Here is a 25,664-nt window from a genome sequence, read left to right as displayed (position 1 = left end):
TTCAGTGGATGGTTCAGTGGATGGATAGAGACATGGAGAGATAAGTAGATGAATGGATGGTTCAGTGGATGGTTCAGTGGATGGATAGAGACATGGAGAGATAAGTAGATAGATGAATGGATGGTTCAGTGGATGGTTCAGTGGATGGATAGAGACATGGAGAGATAAGTAGATGAATGGATGGTTCAGTGGATGGTTCAGTGGATGGATAAAGACATGGAGAGATAAGTAGATGAATGGATGGTTCAGTGGATGGTTCAGTGGATGGATAGAGACATGGAGAGATAAGTAGATGAATGGATGGTTCAGTGGATGGTTCAGTGGATGGATAGATACATGGAGAGATAAGTAGATGAATGGATGGTTCAGTGGATGGTTCAGTGGATGGATAGAGACATGGAGAGATAAGTAGATGAATGGATGGTTCAGTGGATGGTTCAGTGGATGGATAGAGACATGGAGAGATAAGTAGATAGATGAATGGATGGTTCAGTGGATGGATAGAGACATTAATGAATGAATAGGTAGATAAAAATGTAGATAATAGATGAAAGAAGGAACTGTTGCATAAACTACTGGATGGGCGAATTAAAGGACAGATAGATGGATAGTTCAACAGAGAGTTCAATAGATAATGGATAGATGGATGAATTAATGGTGGCTGGATGAATGGATAAAGTAATAGATGAGTGAATTATAGGATGGGTGGTAGCACTGAAGTGTCCTCTGATGTGAATAAAAAAAAGGATGGGTGGAAGGATGGAAAAATTAATGTGTGGATGAATTAAATGATAGGTAGATGAATAAACTAATGGATAAATTAAAGGACGGGTAAGTGGATGGATAGATGGATAAATTAATGGGTAGATGACTTAAAGAATGGGTGGATAGATGAATTAATGGGTAGATGACTTAAAGAATGGGTGGATGGATAAATTAATGGTGAGATGAATTAAAGAATGGGTGGATGGATAAATTAATGGCGAGATGAATTAAAGAATGGGTGGATGGATGAATTAATGGGTAGATGAATTAAAGAATGGGTGGATGGATAAATTAATGGAGAGGTGAATTAAAGCATGGGTGGGTGGATGAATAAATTAATGTGTGGATGAATTAAGGATAGGTGGATGCATAAACTAATGTGTAGATAAACTGAAGGATGGGTAGGTGGATGGATAGATGGATAAATTAATGGGTGGATGAATAAAAGTGTGGGTGGATGGATGGATGGATAGATGGATAAACTAATGGGTAGATGAATTAAAGGATGGACGGATGAATAAAGTAATGGAGAGATGAATTAAAGCATGGGTGGCTGGATGAATAAATTAATGTGTGGATGAATTAAAGGATGGGTAGATGGACGGATAGATAAATTAATGGATGGATAAATTAAAGAGTGGGTGGATGAATGGATAGATGGATAAATTAATGGGTAGATGAATTCAAGGATGGGTGGGTGGATAAATTAATGGAGAGATGAATTAAAGCATGGGTGGGTGGGTGGATGAATTAAAGGATGGGTAAATGGATAGATTAACGGGTAGATGAATTAAAGGGTGGCTGGATGGATACATAGATGAATTAATGGTAGATGAATGAATGAATGGATGAATAAATTATGAAGAAGGTGAATTAAAGGGTGAGTGGATGGCTGGATGTTTGTCAGACTCTATGCTAAGCACTTCACACACATTCGTTTGTTTTATCCACACAAAACCTCCACGAGACACGGAATACTACTTCTATTTTACAGACACTGTGCTTGAGCTTCAGAGGCAGGAAAAATCACTTCCCCAAGATTGTGCAACTAGAAAATGGTAGAGGAGGAATTCTAACTTAGGTCTGCCTGACTCCAGCCCTGTGCTCTTAACCACCATGAAAATGGGGTTTTACCATGTTGGCCAGGATGATCTCGATCTCTTGACCTCGTGATCCGCCCACCTCAGCCTCCCAAAGTGCTGGGATTACAGGCGTGAGCCACTGCGCCTGGCTAGAAGTCACGTTCTTCATCCTCTGGGGTGCCCCTCAAGAACCAGGGACATTGCCATGGCCAAAGACAGATCAGGGAGTCTGGTAGTGACCACCAATATTTAGAAGCTAGTATTTATTTAAGTATTATTTTTTGAGATGGAGTCTTGCTCTGTCACCCAGGCTGGAGTGCAGTGGTGCGATCTCAGCTCACTGCAACCTCCGTCTCCCGGGTTCAGGCAATTCTCCTGCCTCAGCCTCCCGAGTAGCTGAGATTACAGGCATGTGCCACAACGCCTGGCTAATTTTTGTATTTTTAGTAGAGACAGAGTTTCATCATGTTGGCCAGGCTGGTCTCGAACTCCTGACCTCGTGATCCACCCACCCTGGCCACCCAAAGTGCTGTTATTACAGGCATGAGCCACCGTGTCCAGCCTAGAAGCTAATATTTAGAAGCCACATCCTTCAGTCATCCTAGTACCTGGTAACTCAGCCCTAGCAGCTCATGTGACAATGGTCACTGGGAGGTTGTGGACACAGGGAAGGAAATGAAAGAGGGCAGGGGCGGGTCATGGAGGGGAGATGCATGAGACAGCCCCCCCATGGTCACCAGGCTGCTGCTCAGAGATGTCACAAAGTCCAGCCTCTGCCTCAAGGCAGGGCAGCGAAGGACCAGGAGGGCATGGAAGGGGACGGAGGAAGGAGCCACGAGTGTCTCTCAGGCGCACGTCCTGATAGGGGCTCTCTTCTCAAGACACAGGCAAGTCCCGGGTGGCTGGATAGTCAAGAGGCTGGCAGTTCTCAACAGTTCTTGTCATCACCCCGGATTTCTACATAGGGCAGCCCCACAGGCCAACCGTCCCGAGGCCAGTAGCGGACTTTGAGGGTTTCACCTGGCATCTCATAGTTGGCATCCACCAAGGCCATGGCGACCATGCCATACGGGAAGGTGATGCTGATGAGCACATGCCTGTGGAGTGCAGAGCAAAGGAGATGAGGGCACAAGATGCCCATAGCCTCAATCTGGCCCTCTTTATTGCTCATGGATCTTGACCATCCAAAAAGACCTTCTGGCTCTGGCCCCTGACTGCAGCCATCCCCTACTGCCAGGTCCCTGTATCTGGCACTCCTTCTCTCTGCTCCTTCACCCCCAGCCCACAGGCTTCTGCTCTGAGCTCTGGCATCTAAAATTCCCTGACTCTGAATGCTCTTCTCCCCTCGAGCATCAGAGCAGGTGCTTACCAGATGCTGTGCAGATAGAAGAAATGAATCCTCTGCCAGAAGCCGCAATGCAGACGGTCACTGATCCAGCTGGTCAGAGCAGCAGCCCATAAAACCACGCAGACCTCTATCAGGTGCCGAAGCTCCCTATTGCTGGTCCTAGAGAGGGGAGAGGGACCAAGGGCTGGCTCAGAGAGCAGCACCTGAGGGGGCTGATGGGAAATTCCTTCTTCCACAGTGATGAGCCTTAGAGACTGGAAGAAGGGAAAGAGCAGCAATGGAGGGTGCAAGCGGAGGGGGCCCAATCTCATGCTTAGAACTAACACTGAGCATTTCCAGGACACCAGGTGCAGTTCCAAATGTCCTTCAAGCCAGGCACAGTGGCTCATGCCTATAATCCCAGTATTTTGGGAGGCTGAGGTTGGGAGGATTGCTGGAGCTCTGGAGTTCAAGACCAACCTGGGCAAAACAGCAAGACCCTAGCTCTACAAAAAAAATGTTAAAATTAGCCAGGCATGATGGCACAAGCCTCCAATTCCAGCTACTTGAGGGGCTGAGGCAGGAGGATCACTTGAGCTCAGGAGTGCAAGCATGCAGTAGGCCCTGATTGCGCCAGTGCACTCCAGCCTGGGTGACAGAGTAAGACCTTGTCTTAAAAAACAGTAATAGGCTGGGCGAGGTGGATCACACCTGTAACCCCAGCACTTTGGGAGGCCGAGGCGGATCACTTCAGGCCAGAAGTTCAAGACCAGCCTGGCCAACATAGTGAAACCCCATCTCTACTAAAAATACAAAACAAAACAAAAACAAAATTAGCTGGGCATGGTGGTGGGCGCCTGTAATCCCAGCCACTTGGAAGGCTGAGGCAAGAGAATTGCTTGAACGCAGGAGGTGGTGGTGGCAGTGAACCGAGATCACACCATTGCACTCCAGCCTGGGGGACAGAGTGAGACTCCATTTCAAAACAAACAAAAATTTAAATAAATAAATAAATAATAAAACACCTTCAGATATCAACTCAGTCCCCACAAGAACTTTGTAGATGAGTAAACTGAGGCACAGGTGATTATACTATGCCCCACCCCGCCCCATGGTTACACCGCTGGTAAGTGGCAGAGCTGGAATCTAAATTAAGTTTGTCTGATTGCATAATCTTTATTCCTAACCAACAAGCCCTTTCGTGTTTGTATGTTTTGGGGTAGAGGTATGTGTGCACTTGGGGGTCAGGGCATGAAAACTTCGGTTCGTCTATGGGACGTGTGTGGTGTGTGTGTGTGTGTGTGTGTGTGTGTGTGTGTTATGGGGAGGGGGGACATTCTCCAGAGCCAGTGTCTTGGTACAGCTGAAGACCAGCATCTGTCTTTCCTTGACAGCAGAGCTAACCCGGTGTCCGTTGGGAAAGAGTGTAACAGAGATGAATGAGACAAGTTCTTTATGGTTAAAATCATAGGTTTACCTGCAGCCTAAAATGGAACAGTTTAAACATCAAAATGCAGCCGGGTGTGGTGGCTCACACCTGTAATCAAGCAGTTTGGGAGGCTGGGGTCGGTGGATCGCTTGAGCCCAGGAGTTCAAGATCAGCTTGGGCAACATGACGAAACTCTGTTTCTTTTTTTTTTTGAGACAGAGTCTTGCTCTGTCGCCAGGTGCCAGGCTGGAGTGCGGTGGCGCAATCTCGGCTCACTGAAACCTCTGCCTCCCGGGTTCAAGCAATTCTCCTGCCTCAGTCTCCCAGGTAGCTGGGACTGCAGGCACACGCCACCACGCCCAGTTAATTTTTTTTGTATTTTTAGTAGAGACAGGGTTTCACCATGTTGGCCAGGATGGTCTCGATCTCTTGACCTCGTGATCTGCCCGCCTAGGACTCCCAAACTGCTGGGATTACAGGCTTGAGCCACCACACCTGGCCGAAACCCTGTTTCTACAAAGAAAAATACAAAAATTTGCCGGGCACGGTGGCTCATGCCTGTAATCCCAGCATTTTGGGAGGCCGAGGTAGATGGATCACCAGGTTAGGAGATTGAGACCATCCTGGCTAACATGGTGAAACCTCGTCTCTATTAAAAATACAAAAATTAGCTGGGCGTGTCAGTACACGCCTGTAGTCCCAGCTACTAGGGAGGCTGAGACAGGAGAATCGCTTGAACCTGGGAAGCAGAGGTTGCAGTGAGTCAAGATCATGACACTGTACTCCAGCCTGGTGAAAGTGAGACTCAGTCTCAAAAAAAAAAAATAAAGAAAAGGAAAGAAAAATACAAAAATTATCCCAGTGTGATGACATATGCCTCTAGTCCCAGCTACTTGGGAGGCTGGGGTGGGAGGACTGCTTGAGTTCCGGGAGGTGGAGGTTGCAGTGAGCCAAGATCACGCCCTGGCACTCCAGCCTGCGCAACAAGCGAGACTCCATCTCAGATAAAAAAACAAAAAGGACAAGATCAGCAGTCAGGTTCAAATCCCGGCCCTGCCACTTGTTAGTGGGTGATCTTGGGGAAGGGACGTCCCCTCTGCAAGCCTGGAGTCGGGGTGCTAGGAGGGGGAGGGGAGCCCCTTGCCCAGACACCGGCAGCCTGCACTCACTTCCTGTACTCCTGGCACACGATGTAGAGAATGTGCAGGCCAATGCTGTTGAGGGCGTAGGCGTTGACTGTGGGCCGCAGGAAGGACAGGAGTGTGCTGACCGCGGTGGTGATGAAGACCAGGCAGATGAACTGGGACCTGCGGAGGAAGGGTCTCAGCTGCAGGCGGGAAGGGAGGTCCTGGGGTTGTAGGCAGGGCCACCTGGAGATCTCTGGCTCAGGTGGGTGAGGAAAGGAGAGGATTCTAGGGAGCCCAACTAGGCTCAGAAAAGGGTCCTAGCCAGGCCGGGTGCAGTGGCTCATGTCTGTAATCTCAGCACTTTGGAAGGCTGAGTTGGGCGGATCACCTGAGGCTAGAAGTTCAAGACCAGCCTGGCCAACAGCCTGGCAAAAATAGAAACTCTATTTTTCTTTTATTTTTTCTTTCTTTGAGACAAAGTCTCGCTCTGTCACCCAGGCTGGAGTGCAGTGGCATGATCTCAGCTCACTACAACCTCCGCTTCCTGGGTTTAAGCAATTCTCTGCCTCAGCCAGCTGGGATTACAGGCAACCACCATCACACCTGGTTAATTTTTATATTTTTAGTAGAGACGGTGTTTCACCATCTTGACTAGGCTGGTCCTGAACTCCTGACCATGTGATCCACCCACCTTGGCCTCCCAAAGTGCTGGGATTACAGATATGGCCACCTCGCCTGCTGGTGAAACCCCATTTTTATTAAAAATACAAAATTGAGCCAGGCGTGGTGGCAAATGCCTATAATCCCAGCTACTCGGTAGGCTGAGGCATAAGAATCACTTCAACCCAGGAGGTGGGAGTTTCAGTGGGCCGAGATCGTGCCGCAGCACTCCAGCCTGGGCGACAGAATGAGACTCTGTTTTTAAAACACAAAAAAGAGAAGGGTCCTAGCCAGGCACGTGCCTGTAATCCCAGCACTTTGGGAGGCTGAGGCGGGAGGATCACTTGTGCTCAGGCATTCAAGACCAGCCTGGGCAACATGGCAAAACCCCGTCTCTACCAAAAATACAAAAAATTAGCTGGGTGTGGCAGCCTGTGCCTGTAATCTCAGCTGCTAAGGAGACTGAGGCAGGGATCGTTTGAGCCTGGGAATTTGAGGTTGCCATGGCCAAGATCATGCCACTGCACTCCAGCCTGGGGGACAGAGCAAGACCTCATCTCGAAAAAAAGAAAGAAAGAAAGAAAAGAAGAAAAGGGTTCTGAGGTTCCCAGGTGGACTCAGCAGAAGGTCTCAGGGATCCCAGGTGAGCCCAGGCAGGGTCTAACCCAGGGAGGACTGAGTAGGATGAGAGGGTCCCAGCAGGGCGGGGAGAGTGTGGTGGTTTCCAGGGCCCAAATGAGGTCAGGCAAGGAATCCAGGGGAGCCCAGCTGGTCTGAGAGGAGGGATCCCTGGGTCTAGGTGAATTGAAGAGATGTTGGACAGTGTCTCTCCAGGACCCAGTAGGGAGTAAGGAAAGATTACAGGGGTCCCAGAGGACGATCGGGTGGGCTGGAGGGTCCTGGAGGGCTCAAGTGGGTTAAGCCTGGTTAGAAGAGAATTTCACATGCTGGTAATCCCAGCACTTTGGGAGGCCAAGGCAGGTGGATCACTCGAGGTCAGAAGTTCAAGACCAGCCTGGCCAACATGGTGAAACTGTCTGCACTAAAAATACAAAAATTAGTCAGGTATAGTGGTGTATGCCTGTAATCCCAGCTACTCAGGAGGTTGAGGCAAGAGAATCACTTGAATCCTGAAGGCAGAGGCTGCAGTGAGCTGAGATCGCACCACTGCACTCCAGCCTGGGTGACAGAGCAAGATTCTGTCTCAAAAAAAAAAAAAAAAGAAGAAGAAGAAGAGGCTTTTACAGGGGTCAAGAAGAGTGGGGATCAGTTAGATCAAGAGAGGGGCTCAGGGAGTCTGAGAGGCTCAGATGAAAGCTTCCAGGGACCCCAGGTGAGAGGCTCAGGGACGAGGCCCTTGGGCCCAGGTAAGCATAGACATGAGTTCCTAGAACTCCTGGTGGCTCCAACAGTCTCGAGAACGTCCCAGTGGGACGTTGTCTAGGTGGGATCAGAGGAGGGAGTCCAAGAAACCAGTGAGCTCAGGGGAGGGCTCTCCAGAAGCCCACATGAGTTCGGCAGGGTCAGGAGAAAACCGGAAGTGGTCAGGGGAGGAATTCCAAGGGTCCCAAAAGGGCTCAGGGGAGGGAACCCAGGGGACTCGGGTCAGCTCAGGCAGAGTCAACGGAAGACTCAGACCCCACCCTGTGCAGACGGCCAGGCCCTGACCCACCTGTTGCCCCCCAGGAAGGATGGGAAGTAGCAGCGGGGCATCCATATGCCATAGGCGCTGCCCAGGAACCACAGGATGGCGATCTCGTCCAGCAGCTGGCCCAGGAAGCTGAGCGTCATGTGGAAGTACATGGAGAACAGTCCTGCAGTGGCAAGGGCAGGCGGTCAGTGGGGGCTGCCACCTCCCGCACCCCGACTGCCTCCCCACTGTCACAGACCTGAACCACACCTGAACCACACCTCCCTACCTATGACCATGAAGAGGACCCAGACAATGTAGATGTAGCGGGAGCGCCTCTGGGCATAGGGGTGCATCAGGAACATCATCAGTGGCCCGAAGATGAAGAAGGGGACATTGGTAAACTGGAACAGAGAGAGCCATAGGAAGGAGCTTGTCAGATAGCGGAGGCAGAGGAGGCTGTCCCTCTGTCCAGACCCTCAGTCACCAGCCAGTCCGTTACTTGCTGCATTTCAAGCAATTCACCAACCCAGGATGTGTCAATCACTCACCTGTCAACATTTTTTTTTTTTTTTTTTTTTGAGATGGAGTTTCGCTCTTGTTACCCAGGCTGGAGTGCAATGGCGCGATCTCGGCTCACCACAACCTCCGCCTCCTGGGTTCAGGCAATTCTCCTGCCTCAGCCTCCTGAGTAGCTGGGATTACAGGCACGCGCCACCATGCCCAGCTAATTTTTTGTATTTTTAGTAGAGACGGGGTTTCACCATGTTGACCAGGATGGTCTCGATCTCTTGACCTTGTGATCCACCCTCCTCGGCCTCCCAAAGTGCTGGGATTACAGGCTTGAGCCACCGCGCCTGGCCACCTGTCAACTTTTTAACAAAATAATAATAATAATAAATAAAAATTAAAAAAAAGAAAAAAGACAAAAACAACAACAAAAAAAATCTTTTCAGCCAATCTTTTTTGTTGTTGTTGTGTAAAGATATGGAGTATCCCTCTGTCACCCAGGCTGGAGTGCAGTGGCACCATTTCAGCTCACTGCAGCCTCCACCTTCCAGGTTGAAGCAATTCTCCTGCCTCAGCCTCCCAAGTAGCTAGGATTACAGGCACCCACCACCACATCTGGCTAATTTTTTTATATTTTTGGTAGAGACGGGGTTTCGCCACATTGGCCATGGCTGGTCTTGAACTCCTGACCTCAGGTAATCCACTTGCCTTGGCCTCCCAAAGTGCTGGCATTATAGGCATGGGCCACTGTGCCTGGTCACTTCAGCTGATCTTGACCATCAGCTGATATTGGTCTATGGTCGGCCATAGATCAATTCCTTAATCCGTTATTGGTTCATTCATTCATTCAATGAGTGTGGCAAAGACTAAACTTCCATATATATTCTCCTTCTTCTATTTCTTGTGTTTATTTATTTTAGAGGCAGGGTCTTGCTCTGCTGCCAGGTTGGAGTGCAGTGGTGTGATCAAAGCTCATTGCAGCCTCAAATAGCTGAGCTCAGAGGATCCTTCTGCCTCAGCCTCCTGAGTAGGTGGCACTACAGACACCCACCACCCCACCTGGCTAATTTCTTTTTTATTTTTCGTAGAGAAGGGGTCTCACTATGTTGCCCAGGCTGGTCTCAAACTCCTGGTCTCAAGCAATCCTCCCACCAAGGCCTCCCGAAGTGTTGAGATTACAGGTATGAACAACTGCACCCAGCCCCTTTTCCTGTAGAAACACTATCTCCCAAGTTTGAGCTGGGCACACAGCTTACCCAATGAAAGACTACATTTCCCAGCCTTCATTGCAACTCACTGTGGCCTTGTGACCTGCTCTGGCCAATGAGATAAGAATGTAAATGACATCTACTGCTTCCAGGTCAGTCCTTTCAGAAACCACTGAAGGAAAGCTTGCTCCCTTTCCTCTTCCTGTGGGCTGAAATGTGGACGTGGAATCAGGAGTTGACCTTGCCCTTGCAGACAAGGAAAGATGATACAATACCCTTTTGACAAACAGCATGAAGTAGAAATGATACTGTGTGACTTCTGAGGTTAGGTCATAAAAGGAACTGTGGCTTCCACCTTTCTCTGTCTCACAGCACGAGACGTTGGGACCCTAGGCCACCACGCAAGAAGACTGGCTATGCTTGAAGCCACCACATTGGAGAAACCATGTGTAGAGGCCATATTGAGATAGAGAGAGACACTGGAGGAGATCCAGTAGTTGGATTCCTCCCCATACGGTCACCAGATACATGAGTGAATGAAACTGCAGGTGATGGCCGGGCATGGTGGCTACAATCCCAGCACTTTGGGGGCCGAGGCAGGTGGATCACCTGAGGTCAGGAGACCAGACCAGCCAACACAGTGAAACTCCATCTCTACTAAAAATACAAAAATTGGTCGGGTGCAGTGGATCAGACCTGTAATCCTAGCACTTTGGGAAGCTGAGGTGGGTGGGTTGCCTGAGCTCAGGAGATCCAGACCAGCCTGGGCAACATGGTGAAATCCCAATCTCTATTTTTAGTAGTGATGGGGTTTCACCATGTTGGCCAGGCTGGTCTCGAACTCCCGACCTCAGGCAAGCCGCCCACCTCGGCTTCCCAAAGTGCTAGGATTACAGACATGAGCCACGACATCCAGTCTAATTCTTAATCACCCAGTAGTTAAGTGGTCTCATAGCACTGTAGTTAAGGGAGAGAATCTAGGACCAGGCTCTTTAAGAAGCTGCAACTTTTTTTTTTTAAATTTTTATTTTCTTTATTTTTTGAGACAGAGTTTCGCTCTTGTTACCCAGGCTGAAGTGCAATGGTGCGATCTCGGCTCACCGCAACCTCTGCCTCCTGAGTTCAGGCAATTCTCCTGCCTCAGCCTCCTGAGTAGCTGGGATTACAGGCATGCGCCACCATGCCCAGCTAATGTTTTGTATTTTTAGTAGAGACGGGGTTTCACCATGTTGACCAGGATGGTCTCGATCTCTTGACTTTGTGATCCACCCGCCTCAGCCTCCCAAAGTGCTGGGATTACAGGCATGAGCCACTGTGCCAGGCGAAGCTGCAACTTTTGTGCAATTGTAATTTACATACTGTGAGGCCCTGAGAAAGAAACATACCTTCTTTGAGCCTTTATTTCCCCATCTGTAAAATGGGAAGCATAATTGTACCTACTTCACAGGATTTTATGAGGATTACAGTCAGTGCTAATAATTCAATGAAATGAATAATTACCTAATAAAATTAATGAATGTCACTTTCATGTCCCTGGTTGCTGTATTATAATAATAATAGCCACAACGTATTCAGTACTTAGGGGTGCCAAGAGATGTGGGCTGTTTTTTTTAAACATCTCTATTTTTAAAATTGAGACATCAATCACATACTATAAAATTCGTTCTTTTAAACTATGCAATTCAGTGGATTTTAGTGTATTCGTAAGGTGTGCAACCATCTAATTCTACAACATTTTCTTTTTATTTTTTTCTTTTCTTTTTTTTGAGACCGAGTCTCACTCTGTCGCCCAGGTTGGAGTGCAGTGGCTCAATCTTGGCTCACTACAACCTCCGCCTCCTGGGTTCAAATGATTCTCTTGCCTCAGCCTCCCGAGTAGCTGGGATTACAGATGTGTACCACCATGCCCGGCTAATTCTTGCATTTTCAGTAGAGACGGGGTTTCCCCATGTTGGCCAGACTGGTCTTGAACCCCTGACCTCAGGTGATCCACCCACCTCGGCTTCCCAAAGTGCTGGGATTATAGCCGTGAGCCACCATGCCCAGCTCAGAACATTTTCATTATCTCAAAAAGAATCACCGTCCTCATTGGCTATCACACCACAGTCCTTCTTCCCCCAGACCCTGGTGACCACGAATCTGCTTTCTGTCTTTGGGAATGTGCCTGTTCTGGACACTTTCTATAAAAAGCATCCTACAATGTGTGGTCTCTTGTGATTCACTGAGCATCAAGTTTTAAGGTTCATCCATGTCGTAGCTTGTGTTTGAATTTCCCAATAATATTCCATTGTGCAGATGGGCCACGATGTGCTTATTCATGCGTCTGTGATGGACAGCTGGGTTGTTCAGCGTCTGTCTTATTTCCTTCATGGTGCTGTGCGTTCGTACTCTGCAGCTGCCCCCTGTTTGGACAGATGCTCAGTAGATATTTGCCGAATAAAAGGACAAATGGATGATGGGTGTGGTGACTCATGCCTGTAATCCCAGGGATGTGGGAGGCCAAGGTGGGAGGATCGATTAAGCCCAGGACTTCAAGATCAGCCTGGGCAATACAGCAAGACCCCATTTCTACAAAAAAAAAAAAAAAAATAGCTGGGTGTGGTGGTACACATTTGTAGTCCCAGCTACTTGGGAGGCTGAGGTGGGAAGACTGCTTGAGCCTGGGAGGCTGAGGCAGCAGTCAGCTATGATCGTGCCGCTGCACTCGAGCCTGGGTGACTAGAGCGAAACTCTGTCTCAAAAAAAAAAAAAAATACATTTAAAATTTTGTATTTTATTTTTTGAAACAGAGTCCCACTTTTTTGAAACAGAGTCCCACTTTGTGACCCAGACTGGAATGCAGTGGCATGATCTCAGCTCACTGCAGCCTCCTCCTCCCAGGTTCAAGTGATTCTCCTGCCTCAGCCACCTGAGTAGTTGGGATTACAAGTGCATGCCACCATGGTGCCTAATTCTTTTGTATTTTTAGTAGAGATGGGGTTTTGCCATGTTGGCAAGACGGGTCTTGAACTCCTGGCCTCAAATGATTCACCTGCCTCAGCCTCCCAAAGTGTTAGAATTAACAGGCGTGAGCCACCACATCCAGCCCAAATCCATTTTTTTAAAAAGAGGATGAACGCATGAGTGTTTCTTCTGTAGCACCTCCTACCACCTGGCATCTTGTAGCCTTCACTTCAGCTGATTTTCTGTTTCTCCATCCCCAGAACATTAGCCCCATCTGGGCAGGGAAATTTGTGTGCTTGGATCACTGCTGTATCCTCAGAGCCTAGAACAGAGTCTCATGCTCTCTCAATTCTCGTTGAATGAAGAAGAAATTGTTGTCCCGTCAACTCAAACCCCTCCATCAGCCCCAGGAGGCCTTCAGGGAATGGATCACCAACATGTGTTTTCTTCAAAGGAGAAAGGAGTTCCAGAGGAACCTATCCTGCCTGGGGGTGTCATGGGCTAGACACACGTCATGTCATGGCGTCTGGTTTCATGCATGTAATTATCCAACTTCTGGCATCTGCCTTCTCTGAGACAACAGGATTTATATACGAAGTCATCCCTAAGTCATTTGTAATTGCAATAAAAATGAATAAATAAAATAGAAACTGTAACATTGTTGCCGGGCGCGGTGGCTCATGCCTGTAATCCCAGCACTTTCAGAGGCCGAGGCGGGTGGATCATGAGACCAAGAGATCTGGACCATCCTGGCCAACATGGTGAAAGCCCATCTCACCGAAAAATACAAAAATTAGCTGGGTATGGTGGCGCATGCCTGTAATCCCAGCTACTCAGGAGGCTGAGGCAGGAGAATTGCCTGAACCCAGGAGGCGGAGGTTGTGGTGAGCCGAGATTGCGCCATTGCACTCCAGCCTGGGTAACAAGAGCGAAACTCCATCTCAAAAAAAAAAAAAAAATTAGCTGAGTGTAGTGGCAGGCACCTGTAATGCCAGCTACTTGGGAGGCTGAGGCAGGAGAATTGCTTGAATCCAGGAGGCAGAGGTTGCAGTGAACCAAGATCACACCACTGCACTCCAGCCTGGGCGACAAAGCGAGACTCCGTCTCAAACAAACAAACAAACAAACAAAAATACAAAATTAGCCGGGCATGGTGGCGCATGCCTGTAATCCCAGCTACTGGGGAGGCTGAGGCAGGAAGATCACTTGAACCCAGGAGGCAGAGGTTGCAGTGAGCCAAGATAGCACTGTTGCACTCCAGCCTGGGTAACAAGAGCAAAACTCCATCTCCAAAAAAAAAAAAAAAAAAAGATACTCTCTTAAGTTGTCATTGACCCACAAGAAGGCTGTACCTGGAGGCCACCGGACCTATGTAAGCAGGAGCGAACTGAGGGAGCCCATACCTGGACCTCTTCCGCTCCCCTATTCGAGCTGCTCTGCCCACACCACTAACCTCTGTTCCGGTTGGATGATCCTTGCCTTGCTCTCTGCCTGTCTTCCAAATGCCACCAGGTGCCCCAGCTAACCCCACATCATGACTCTTCTCTGTTCAAAAGTCACCCATGAGGCGGGGCGGCTTACAGCTGTAACCCCAGCACTTTGGGAGGCTGAGGCGTGTGAATCACTGGTCAAGAGATCGAGACCATCCTGGTCAACATGGTAAAACCCCGTCTTTACTAAAAATACAAAAATTAGCTGGGCATGGTGGTGGGTGCCTGTAGTCCCAGATACTCGGGAGGCTGAAGCAGGAGAACCACTTGAACCCGGGACGTGGAGGTTGCAGTGAGCTGAGGTCACGCCACTGCACTCCAGCCTGGCAACAGAGCGAGACTCTGTCTCCCAAAAAAAAAAAAAAGCTATCCATGGCTCCCCAAGGCTCTCAGGACAGAGCACACAGTCCTCAGCCTGACATTCCCCACTTGGCCCCTGGAAACCTCTCCAGTCCTTTCACCCGCAGTCTCTCTCCGACCAACAGCCTGGGCTCCACTTCAGGCCACTCTACTTCCTTCCAGGCTGTGCTCTTCCACCTCAAGACCCTGGCCGGGCACGGCGGCTCACGCCCGACATCCCAGCACTTTGGGAGGCTGAGGTGGGTGGATCACTCGAGGTCAGGAGTTCGAGAGCAGCCTGATCAACATGGTAAAACCCTATCTCTATTAAAAATAGAAAAAAATTAGCTGGGCGTGGTGGCTCACGCCTGACATCCCACCACTTTGGGAGGCCGAGACAGGCGGATCATAAGGTCAAGAGATAGAGACCTTCCTGGCCAACACAGTGAAACCCCGTCTCTACTAAAAATATAAAAGTTAGCTGGGCATGCTGGCGGACACCTGTAGTCCCAGCTATTGAGAAGGCTGAGGCAGGAGAATCACCTGAACCTGGGAGGTGGAAGTTGCAGTGAGCCGAGATTGCACCACTGCACTCCAGCCTGGCCACAGAGAGACTCCATCTCAAAAAAAAAAAAAAAAGGAAAAGAAAGAAAAAATTAGCCAGCCGTGGTGGTGGGTGCTGTAATCCCAGCTTCTGGGGAGGCTGAGGCAGGAGAATTGCTCGAACCTGACAGAGGTTGCAGTGAGCTGAGATCGTGCTACTGCACTACAGCCTGAGCGACAGAGCCAGATTCTGCCTCAAAACGACACCAGCAGCGACAACGAAAAAGACCTTTACATATGCTATTCCCTTTGCCTCCAAAGCCTTGAGTTGGGCGTGGTGGCCACGCCTGTAATCCCAGCTACTGCAGGGTCTGAGGCAGGAGGATCGCTGGAGCCTGGGGGTTCAAGGCTGCAGTGAGCTATAATCACACCACGGTACTCCAGCCTGGGCAACAGAGCAAGACCCCGTCACTAAAACAACGCAACAAAATCCGGAGCCTTAGAGGACATCTACTCATCCTTTTCAGACTTGGTTTCCATGGTATTGTTTCTTTTTGTTGTTGTTGTTGTTGAGTTTGGCTTGTTTCGTTTTGAGGCCGTCTGGTTCTGTCACTCAGGCTGGGGTGGAGTGGTGCGATCATAGCTCACTGCAGCCTTGAACTCCTGGGCTCAAGCAATCCTTCTGCCTCAGCCTCTGGAGTAGCTGGGACCACAAGTGTGCACCGCCACGCTCAGCTATTTTTTTTTTTTTAATTTTTTGTAAAGATGGGGTCTCACTATATTGCCCAGGCTGGTCTGAAACTCCTGAGCTCAAGTGATCCTCGTGCCTCGGCCTCCCAAAGTGCTGGGATTACAGGCGTGAGCCACCACCTTGGCCCCCAGAGTACTGCTGCTGTTCTTTTCCCATTCAGCAAGCAGAGGCCTTACGCCCCATCCTCTGACACCCCACTTCTGGTACCTCCTTCCTCTCTCTGCCTCAAGCTAACCACGGGGCTGAAGAAATCTGTTTCTCATTCTGAATCTCTTACAACCTGGGGGCACTGGGCCTCTCTGGAATCCCAGGATCATCCAGCAAAAGTTGTTTTATGGCATTTTGGTTGAATAAATGAATGAGTCCATCAATGAACACAGGATACATTTCCAGCACTCTAACCAAGCGTGCAAACCGTTATTCTCTTCATCTCGCCTCACATTTTAGCCACAGGAACATACTTTCTGCTTTCTCAATCTGACCAGCTCCTCTTTGACTTCCAGAACTGAGCGCATATGTTTCCCCTCTTCTGCTCTCCTTCCCCAGACTCCTACCCCACTTGGCAAACTCCTATTCATCTTTCAAAACCCAACGCCTACATGTGGAGTCTTTGGGTGTTTTCTGTTTCTGTAACCCTGATCATGAGTGGCTGGGAGCAGGCGGGGTGTGGTGGCTCACGCCTATAATCCCAGCACTTTGGGAGGCTGAGGCAGGCAGATCACCTGAGGTCAGCAGTTTGAGAGCAACCTGGGCAACATGATGAAACCCTGTCTCTGCCAAAAAATAGAAAAAACAGCCGAGCATGATGGTGCACGCCTGTAGAACCAGCTACTCGGGAGGCTGGGGCAGGAGAATCTCTTGAACCTGGTAGGTGGAGGTTGCAGTGAGCCGAGATTGCCCCACTGCACTCCAGCCTGGGTGACAAGAAAGATTCTTTTTCAGAGAAGTTTTTTCTAACTGTGAGTCATGACTCATAAACAGATAATGATGAAATCAATGAGAATAGGTTTTAAAATTTTTTCTGCCACGTATTTTCTTTCATTTACAGTCCTAGATCAGCAGCCTCTTTGATTTGACTATTTTGCCAGCATATATTTCACTTTTTATTTACTTTTTTTTTTTTGGACAGAGTCTCCCTCTTTCACACAGGCTGGAGTGCAATGGCACCATCTTAGCCCACTAAAACCTCTGCCACCCGGGTTCAAGTGATTCTCCTGTCTCAGTCTCCTGAGTAGATGGGATTACAGGTGCCTGCCATTATGCCCAGCTAATTTTTGTATTTTTACTAGAGACAGAGTTTCACTATGTTAGTCAGGCTGGTCTCGAACTCCTGACCTCAGCTGATCTGTCCGCCTCAGCCTCCCAAAGTGCTGCGATTATAGGCATGAACCACCACACCCAGTCTATATTTCACTTTTGATCATGCTAATTCACCAGCATATATCCAGCCCTACACACATGGGTGAGAATATTATAGTTTCCACTTCATTTATTACAATTACAAATTACTCAGGGATGACTTTATATATAAACCTTGTGGTCTATGGAAATTATCTCTGATTAAAAAAAAAAAAAATCCTGGTAGGATGCAGTGGCTCACGCCTGTAATCAGAGCACTTTGGGGGGCCGAGGCAGGTGGATCACCTGAGGTCAGGAGTTCAAGACCAGCCTGGCCAGCATGCTGAAACCCCATCTCTGCTAGAAATACAACAAATTAGCTGGCGTGGTGGCGGGCGCCTGTAATCTCAGCTACTCCGGAGGCTGAGGCAGGAGAATCGCTTGAACCCGGGAGGCGGAGGTTGCAGTGAGCCGAGATGGTGCCACTGCGCTCCAGCCTGGGTGACAGAGCAAGACTTTGTCTCAAAAAAAAGAAGAACACAAGAAATAAACCCTTTTTGCCTGTGGGTGAAGTTCAGCCCACTGTCTTCTGTCATGTGTCCCGCAAGCTAAGAATCATGTTTACATTTTCAAATGATTGAAAAATTAAAAAGATATTTTGTGACCTGTGAAAGTTAAATGAAAGGTACGTTTCAGTGTCAATCAAAAAAATTTTATCGGTTGTCCGGGCATGGTGGCTCCGCCTGTAATCCCAGCACTTTGAGAGGCCGAGGCAGGCGGATCACGAGGTCAAAAGATTGAGACCATCCTGGCCAACACGGTGAAGCCCCATCTCTACTAAAAATACAAAACTTAGCTGGGCGTGGTGATGCGTACCTGTAGTCCCAGCTACTAGGGAGGCTGAGGCAGGAGAATCACTTGAACCTGGGAGGTGGAGGTTGCAGTGAGCCGAGATCGTGCCGTTGCACTCCAGCCTGGTGACACAGCGAGACTGCTTCTCAAATTTATTGGCATACAGCCACACTCCTTTATTTCTCTATTATCTGTGGCTGCTTTCCAGCTACAGTGGCATAGTTATATAGTTGAGACAGAGTCTGGATGGCCGATAAAACCAAAACTATTTAATAGCTGGCCCTGTACAGAAAAGGTTGGCACTGGGTGCAATGGCTCATGTCTGTAATCCTATCACTTTGGGAAGTGAAGGGTCAAGGATTACTTGAGCCCAGCCTGGGCAGAACAGCAAGACCCCAACTCTATACAAAACTATTTTTTTAAGACAGGGTCTCACTCTGTTGCACAGACTGGAGTGCAGTGGCACCATCTCCACTCACTGCAACCTCCACCTCCCGGGTTCAAACAATTCTCCTGCCTCAGCCTCCTGAGTAGCTGGGACTACAGGTACATGCCATCATACCTGGCTAATTTTTTTTTTTTTAATTTTGATAGAGATGGGATTTCACCATGTTGCCCAGGCTGGTCTTGAACTCCTGAGCTCAAGTGATTGGCCCACCTTGGCCTCCCAAAGTGCTGGGATTACAGGTGTGAGCCACTGTACCCAGCATCCATCTGTATAAAAAACTTAAAAATTGGCCGGGCGCAGTGGCTCACGCCTGTAATCCTAGCACTTTGGGAGGCCAAGGTGGGTGGATCACCTGAGGTCAGGAGTTCAAGACCAGCCTGGCCATCATGGTGAAACCCTATCTTAAAAAAAAAAAAAAAAAAGTGCTCACTTCGGCAGCACATATACTAAAATTGGAATGATACAGAGAAGATTAGCATGGCCCCTGCGCAAGGATGACATGCAAATTCATGAAGCGTTCCATATTTTTAAAAAAAATTTAAAAATTAACTTTGATGGTATGCACCTGTGGTCCTAGCTACTTTGAAGGCTGAGGCAAGAGGACCACCTTAGCCCAGGAGGTCAAGACTGCAGTGAGCTATGATGGCACCACTGCACTCCAGGCTGGGCAACAGAGTAAGACTGTGTCTCTAAAAAAACACAAAAACAAGGGCCATGCATGGTGGCTCACGCCTGTAATCCCAACACTTTGGGAGGCCGAGGCAGGTGGATCACAAGGTCAGGAATTCGAGACCAGCCTGGCCAACATGGTGAAATCTACTAAAAATACAAAAAGTAGCTGGGCATGGTGGTGTGTGCCTGTAATCCCAGCTACTCAGGATGCTGAGGCAGGAGAATTACTTGAACCCAGGAGGCGGAAGTTGCAGTGAGATTGTGCCACTGCACTCCAGCCTGTGCAACAGAGTGAGACTCTGTCTCAAAACAAAACAAAACAAAACAAAACAAAACAAAAAAAAAACGAAAGAAAAAATTAGCCACCCACCCTACCCTTTTGAAGTGTATGATTTATTAGCTTGGGATTTATTAGCTTTGGGATACTCAGAAGTGTTTTGGAGAAGAAAGTCTTGGGGAAGACTTTCTCACATAACTCTCATTCTATTCCTCACCCCCGACCTGCTTAGATAGAGAGTTTTTGACAGAATAGAAAGTTTCCAAGTGTGTTTGCACCAGGGAAAGGTAAGTCTCGTTTTGTGCAACTTTTGTTTCTGTATGATACACATCTGGAAAGGCAGGTACAGGCTGATCATGATGTAAAATCTCTTTCCTAATAGATGCTGTGATCAGAGGAGTATGAGACCTGCAGCCTTACCAGGTAGCTACAGGTGGCTCAATTTATTTTATCTGGGGACAGGCTGCAGGAGAATCCAGTGGAGGACAATTTCACATGAGATAAGAACACATGGCTGTACTCGGGCTCAGCTCACACCTGAATCAGCTCTTTCTAGGTGCCTTTTATTTTTTAGAGACAGGATCTCACTCTGTTGCCCAGGCTGGAGTCCGGTGGTGCAGTAACGGATGACTGCAGCTTCAAACTCCTGGACTCAAGCAATCCTCCTGCGTCAGCCCACCAGCTAGTTTTTAGTTTTATTTTTTTATTTTTTGAGACGGAGTCTCACTCTGTCACCCAGGCTGGAGTGCAGTGGCGTGATCTTGGCCCACAGCAACCTCCACCTCCCAGATTCAAGTGATTCTCGTGCCTCAGCCTCCCAAGTAGCAGGGATTATAGGTGTGCACCACCACGCCCAGCTAATTTTTGTATTTTTAGTAGAGATGGGGTTTCACCAAGTTGACCAGGCTGGTCTCGAACTCCTAACCTCAAGTGATCTACCTGCCTTGGTCTCCCAAGGTGCTGGGATTACAGGCATAAGACAGCAGCACCCAGCCCACAGCTAGTTTTTAAATTTTGTTTAGAGACTGGTCTTGCTATGTTGCCCAAGCTGGTCTTAAACTCCTGGCCTCAAGTGATCCTCCTGTCTTGACCTTCCAAAGTACTAGTTTAAAGGGGAGAGCCACAACACACAGGCTCTCAATGGTTCTGCGGGGACTCTCACCGGTGGGTGGGAAGGAAAGAGAACACTGGACCACAGGGGTTGCTGGTGATTCCAGAGAGAAGGGCTCCAGAACCCTTACCCATCATCTCAGCCTCTGAGGATCAATCATCAGCTCCCTCCCACTTTAGAGGTGGAACTACTGAGGACAGAAACCGTATCTCTGGCCAAGGAAGAGCAAGAATCAGTGAGACCATGTGGATCCCAGAGTCTCCTAATCCCATCTCCCAGCTATGGGAAGCCCCGGGGTCAAAGGTAACAGGGTCAGGGCAACCCGAGCACCCTGGAACTGAGCCTCCAACCCGCCTCCCAAAAAAGTCTCCTGGACTCACCCCAAGTTTAAATCCTGGCTCTAACAACCAGGGTGACCCTGGGTACAGCCTTCAAACTCCCTTGAACACCTGTTTCATCACCTGAAAAATGGGACGAAGTCTATATCATATAGACTGCATCTAACTCCCAATGTCGGTGTGCAGATTAAAGCAGATGTTTCATGTAAAATGTTTAGGATACCTAGTACACAGCAAGCTATGTGCAGGGCAGAGAACTAAGCAGTACCCCTGGATGCCATCATCCCCAGGGCTCCAGGCAAGCACCACTGTGTTCCCAGTACCCAGTATGGGAATGGCCAAGTGCACCAGTCTTTGGCTTTCAAGCTTCGGTTAAATGCCATTATCATTTATGCATCCACTTTTTTTTTTTTGAGACAGGGTCTCCCTCTGTCACCCAGGCTAGAGTGCAGTGGTGCGAACTTGGCTCACTGCAGCCTCCACTTCTTGGGCTCAAGCAATCCTCCCACCTCAGCCTCCAGAGTAGCTGGAACTACAAGAACGCACTACCTCACTCAGCTAATTTTTTAAAAACTTTTTGTTTTTAAAGACTGGTTTTCACCATGTTGGTCAGGCTAGTCTTGAACTCCCGACCTCAGGTGATCCGCCTGCCTTGGCCTCCAAAGTGCTTGGATTACAGGCGTGAGCCACCACACCCAGCCTAAAAAACTTTTTGTAAGGCAGGGCACAGTGGCTCATGCCTGTAATCCCAGCACTTTGGGAGGCCAAGGCAGCCAGATCACAAGGTCAGGAGTTCGAGACCAGCCTGACCAACATGGTGAAACCCCATCTCTACTAAAAATACAAAAATTAGCCAGGCATGGTGGTGCACACCTGTAATCCCAGCTACTTAGAAGGCTGAGGCAGGAGAATCACTTGTACCCGGGAGGTGGAGGTTGCAGTGAGCCAAGATCGCACCACTGCATTCCAGCCTGGGTGACAGAGTGAGACTCCATTTCAAAACAAAAACAAAATCTTTTTGTAGAGACAGGGTCTTGCTATGTTGCCCGGGCTGGTCTGGAACTCCTGGGCTCAAGTGATCCTCCTGCCTCTGCCTTCCAAAATGCTGGGCTTACAGGTATGAGTCGTGGTGCTAGGTACATCTACGATTTTTGAGCACTTTCCATGTGGTGTATTTTTGTGGTTTTTTTTGTTTTTTTTTTTTTTTTTGAGATGGAGTCTTGTTCTGTCACACAGGCTGGAAGGCAGTGTCATGATCTCGGCTCACTGCAGCCTCCACCTCCCAGGTTCAAGTGATTCTCCTCCCTCAGCCTCCCAAGTAGCTGGGATTACAGGCGCCTGCCACCACGCCTGGCTAATTTTTTTTTTTTTTTTTTTTTTTGAGACGGAGTTTCGCTCTTGTTACCCAGGCTGGAGTGCAATGGCGCGATCTCGGCTCACCGCAACCTCCGCCTCCTGGGTTCAGGCAATTCTCCTGCCTCAGCCTCCCGAGTAGCTGGGATTACAGGCACACGCCACCATGCCCAGCTAATTTTTTGTATTTTTAGTAGAGACGGGGTTTCACCATGTTGACCAGGATGGTCTCCATCTCTTGACCTCGTGATCCACTCGCCTCGGCCTCCCAAAGTGCTGGGATTACAGGCGTGAGCCACCGCACCCGGCCATAATTTTTATATTTTTAGTAGAGACGGGGCTTCACCATGTTGGCCAGGATGGTCTCGATCTCTTGACTTCATGATCCACCTGCCTTGGCCTCCCAAAGTGCTGGGATTACAGGCGTGAGCACCTGCACCCCATGTGGTGTTTTAACGGGAAAAAGAAAACCATCCCAGAATGCCTGAAACCAAGGGGTTTCCCAAGAGGTGGGACTTTCTTTTTTTCTTTTTGAGACAGTCTCGATCTTTCGCCCAGACTGGAGTGCAGTGGCATGATCTCAGCTCACTACAACCTCCACCTCCTGTGTTCAACCGATTCTCCTGCCTCAGCCTCCTGAGTAGCTGGGACTACAGATGCCCAACACCACACCAGCTAATTGTTTGTATAGTAGCGACAGGCTTTCGCCATGTTGCCCAGGGTGACCTCGAACTCCTGAGCTCAGGCAACCCGCCCACCTTGGCCTCCCAAAGTGCTAGGATTATACACGTGAGCCACCGCACCCGGCCAAGAGGTGAACTTTGTTTTATTTTGAGACAGAGTTTCTCTTTTCTTGCCCAGGCTGGAGTGCAGTGGCACGATCTCAGCTCACTGAAACCTCCGCCTCCCAAGTTCTTCCTCAGCCTCCCGAGTAGCTGGGATTACAGACGCCCACCACCATGCCTGGCTAATTTTTTATTTTTAGTACAGACAGGGTTTCACCACCTTGGTCAGGCTGGTCTTGAACTCCTGACTTCAAGTGATGCACCCGCGTTGGCCTCCCAAATTGCTGAGATTACAAGTGTGAACCACCATGCCCAGCGGGAACTTTTTAAATACAGAAACCAGGACAGTCCCAGGCAAACCGGGACAAGTTGTTCAGAGGGTACAGCTGTGAACAAGACAGATACAGTCACCTCTTCCAGGAAGCCTTTCCTGATTGGCCCACCCCCTCTAGCTCAGGGGCCTCCTCTGCCTCCCCAGACCACAGCTGCCTTTGTACCGCCCCCCCGCCATGAAAGCACCATCACCCCAGGATGGAAATGCCTGCAGTTACATCAGCGTTAGCTTAGGGAAAGCAGAAACCAGTTCGTTTCCTGGTCACCGATGTGAGAGCCTGGCGTCAAGTAAACACAAGTAAATGAATGAAAGCTGACACTCTTTGGCTAAAACTAGGGTTCAGACGGGCAAAGCTCTCCAGCAAGATTCCCCAGTAAGGATCAATAGGGAGGAACCGGGATTCGAACCGGCACCTGGAGAGACTCCTCCACCCACCCTCACGCTCACCGTGTTGTAGAACTCGGCCACCAGCTCCGAGTACTGGAAGTTGGTCTCACACCAGTCCAACTCGGAGCTCTGATAGGCAAAGATGCTGGGCATCTTGTCTCGGTGCCCGCCACCGGCTGGCTGAGCCCGGCAGAGAGGAGAAGGCGAGCTTGGGAGGGCCGGGCCCCGGTGAGGCGGGGGAGAGGACAGGCAGGCTGAGAGGAAAAACCTGCTGAGCCGCTCCTCAGGTGCACCAGGGCGGCCTGGCTGTGCAGTGACAGCAGCCCCGGGGATAAGTCGTGGGGCTGGCACTGTCCAGGCAGGGCAGAGGTGGGCAGGGAAGAGGCCTCCCATCCAGACTCACTAGGAATAAGAATTGGTGGGGGCGGCGGTGGCGGAGGGAACTGTCTTTATCTTTTACGTACTTGTTTATGTATTAGAGTCAGGGTCTCGCTCTGCTGCTCAGGCTGGAGTGCAGGGGCGTGACCACAGCGCACCGCAGCCTCGAACAACTGGGTTCAAGCAACGCTCCGGCCTCAGCCTCCCATGTAGCTGGGACCACAGGCACACGCTGCCACCACATCTGACTAATTTTTATTTTGCTTTGTTTTTTTGTTTTTGAGACAGAGTCTTGCTCTGTCACCCAGGCTAGAATGCAGCGGCACCATCTCGGCTCACCCCAAGCAATCTTGCCTCCCGGGTTCAAGCGATTCTCTGCCTCTGCCTCCCGAGTAGCTGGGATTACAGGCCCAGCTAATTTTTGTATTTTTAGTAGATATGGGGTTTCACCATGTTGACTAGGCTGGTCTGGAACTCCTGACCTTAGGTGATCCGCTCACCTTGGCCTCCCAAAGTGCCAGGATTACAGGCATGAGCCACCTCACCCGTCCTGAGTTCCTCTAAGCTGTGTGACCTTGGGCGAGTGAATTTACCTCTCTGATCCTCTGTTTGCTCACCTGTGATTTGGAGAGGATGGTGACAGAGCCAACCGTAACAAAGGCACACAGAGACAAAGCCTGTCAAAGGCTTAGCCCACTGCCTATGTCAGAGTAGGCTCTCAATGAATGGTAATGGGTTTTCTTACTGTAGCTGACCTCGAACTTTAAGTCAACTTTGTGGGAATAATAATAATAATTATTATTATAATAAAAGAGCCTGACCTTAGTAAGTAGTTAGCAAAAGTGTGCATAACAATATTATCATATAATTACCTATTATATAACAATATTATATTAAAATGAAAAATTATATTAAAAATATTTTATATAATATGATTTCAAACATTTAGTATAATATTTTAATATAATTAATATAACATTATATTAATATAATTAAATAATATTACATATTATAATTATTATTTTAAGTGCTTGAAATTTGGTATTATCTCATTTAATTTATAGATACTTTTTTTTTTTTTTTTAAAGACAGGGTTTCACCATGTTGGCCAGGCTGGTCTGGAACTCCTGACCGGTGATCCGCCTGCTTCAGCCTCCCAAAGTGCTGACACTACACGTCTGAGCCACTGCGCCCGGCCCATTTAATGTTCTTAACAACCCTAAGAGCAGCCAGGAACTATTGCTATCCCTTTTCTTTTCCTTTCTTCTTCTTTTTGTTTTTTTTTTTTTTTTGAGACGGAGTTTCGCTCTTGTTACCCAGGCTGGAGTGCAATGGCGCGATCTCGGCTCACCACAACCTCCGCCTCTTGGGTTCAGGCAATTCTCCTGCCTCAGCCTCCTGAGTAGCTGGGATTACAGGCACGCACCACCATGCCCAGCTAATTTTTTGTATTTTTAGTAGAGACGGGGTTTCACCATGTTGACCAGGATGGTCTCGATCTCTTGACCTCGTGATCCACCCGCCTCGGCCTCCCAAAGTGCTGGGATTACAGGCTTGAGCCACTGCGCCCGACCTTCTTTTTTTTTT

General features: G+C 48.9%; 1 protein-coding gene and 1 non-coding gene across 2 annotated transcripts; one reads left to right on the top strand and one right to left on the bottom strand.

Annotated features, from left to right (window-relative positions):
- Positions 1-2,206: 2,206 nt before the first annotated feature.
- ACER1 (alkaline ceramidase 1) lies at positions 2,207-23,852 on the bottom strand. The gene is made up of 6 exons (XM_064380731.1): positions 23,760-23,852; positions 8,310-8,424; positions 8,063-8,204; positions 5,773-5,910; positions 3,217-3,354; positions 2,207-2,944 (listed from the first exon to the last, which is right to left on the bottom strand). The coding sequence occupies exons 1-6, from the start codon at positions 23,850-23,852 to the stop codon at positions 2,776-2,778; spliced, it is 795 nt and encodes a 264-aa protein (XP_064236801.1). The 3' UTR covers positions 2,207-2,775.
- On the top strand, positions 18,865-18,971 carry LOC135276911 (U6 spliceosomal RNA). Its single transcript, XR_010344459.1, has one exon. It is a non-coding gene; the product is annotated as a U6 spliceosomal RNA (small nuclear RNA).
- Positions 23,853-25,664: the final 1,812 nt, after the last annotated feature.

Source organism: Aotus nancymaae, unplaced genomic scaffold (assembly GCF_030222135.1).
Source record: "Aotus nancymaae isolate 86718 unplaced genomic scaffold, 86718_ANA_hifiasm-v0.15.2.pri h1tg000028l, whole genome shotgun sequence".
NCBI classification, from domain to species: Eukaryota; Metazoa; Chordata; class Mammalia; order Primates; family Aotidae; genus Aotus; species Aotus nancymaae.
The sequence above is the reverse complement of the archived record's forward strand: the minus strand, read 5'-3'. Positions and strand labels throughout refer to the sequence as shown.

Bases quoted from the DNA above. Each gene is read 5' to 3' on its own strand.
- ACER1 (XM_064380731.1), bottom strand. From the start codon at position 23,852: ATGCCCAGCATCTTTGCCTATCAGAGCTCCGAGTTGGACTGGTGTGAG. The intron at 8,425-23,759 runs GTGAGCGTGAGG...TCTCTGTTCCAG, and splicing joins TGGCCGAGTTCTACAACACG to TTTACCAATGTCCCCTTCTT. The intron at 2,945-3,216 runs GTAAGCACCTGC...TGCACTCCACAG, and splicing joins TTCTATCTGCACAGCATCTG to GCATGTGCTCATCAGCATCA.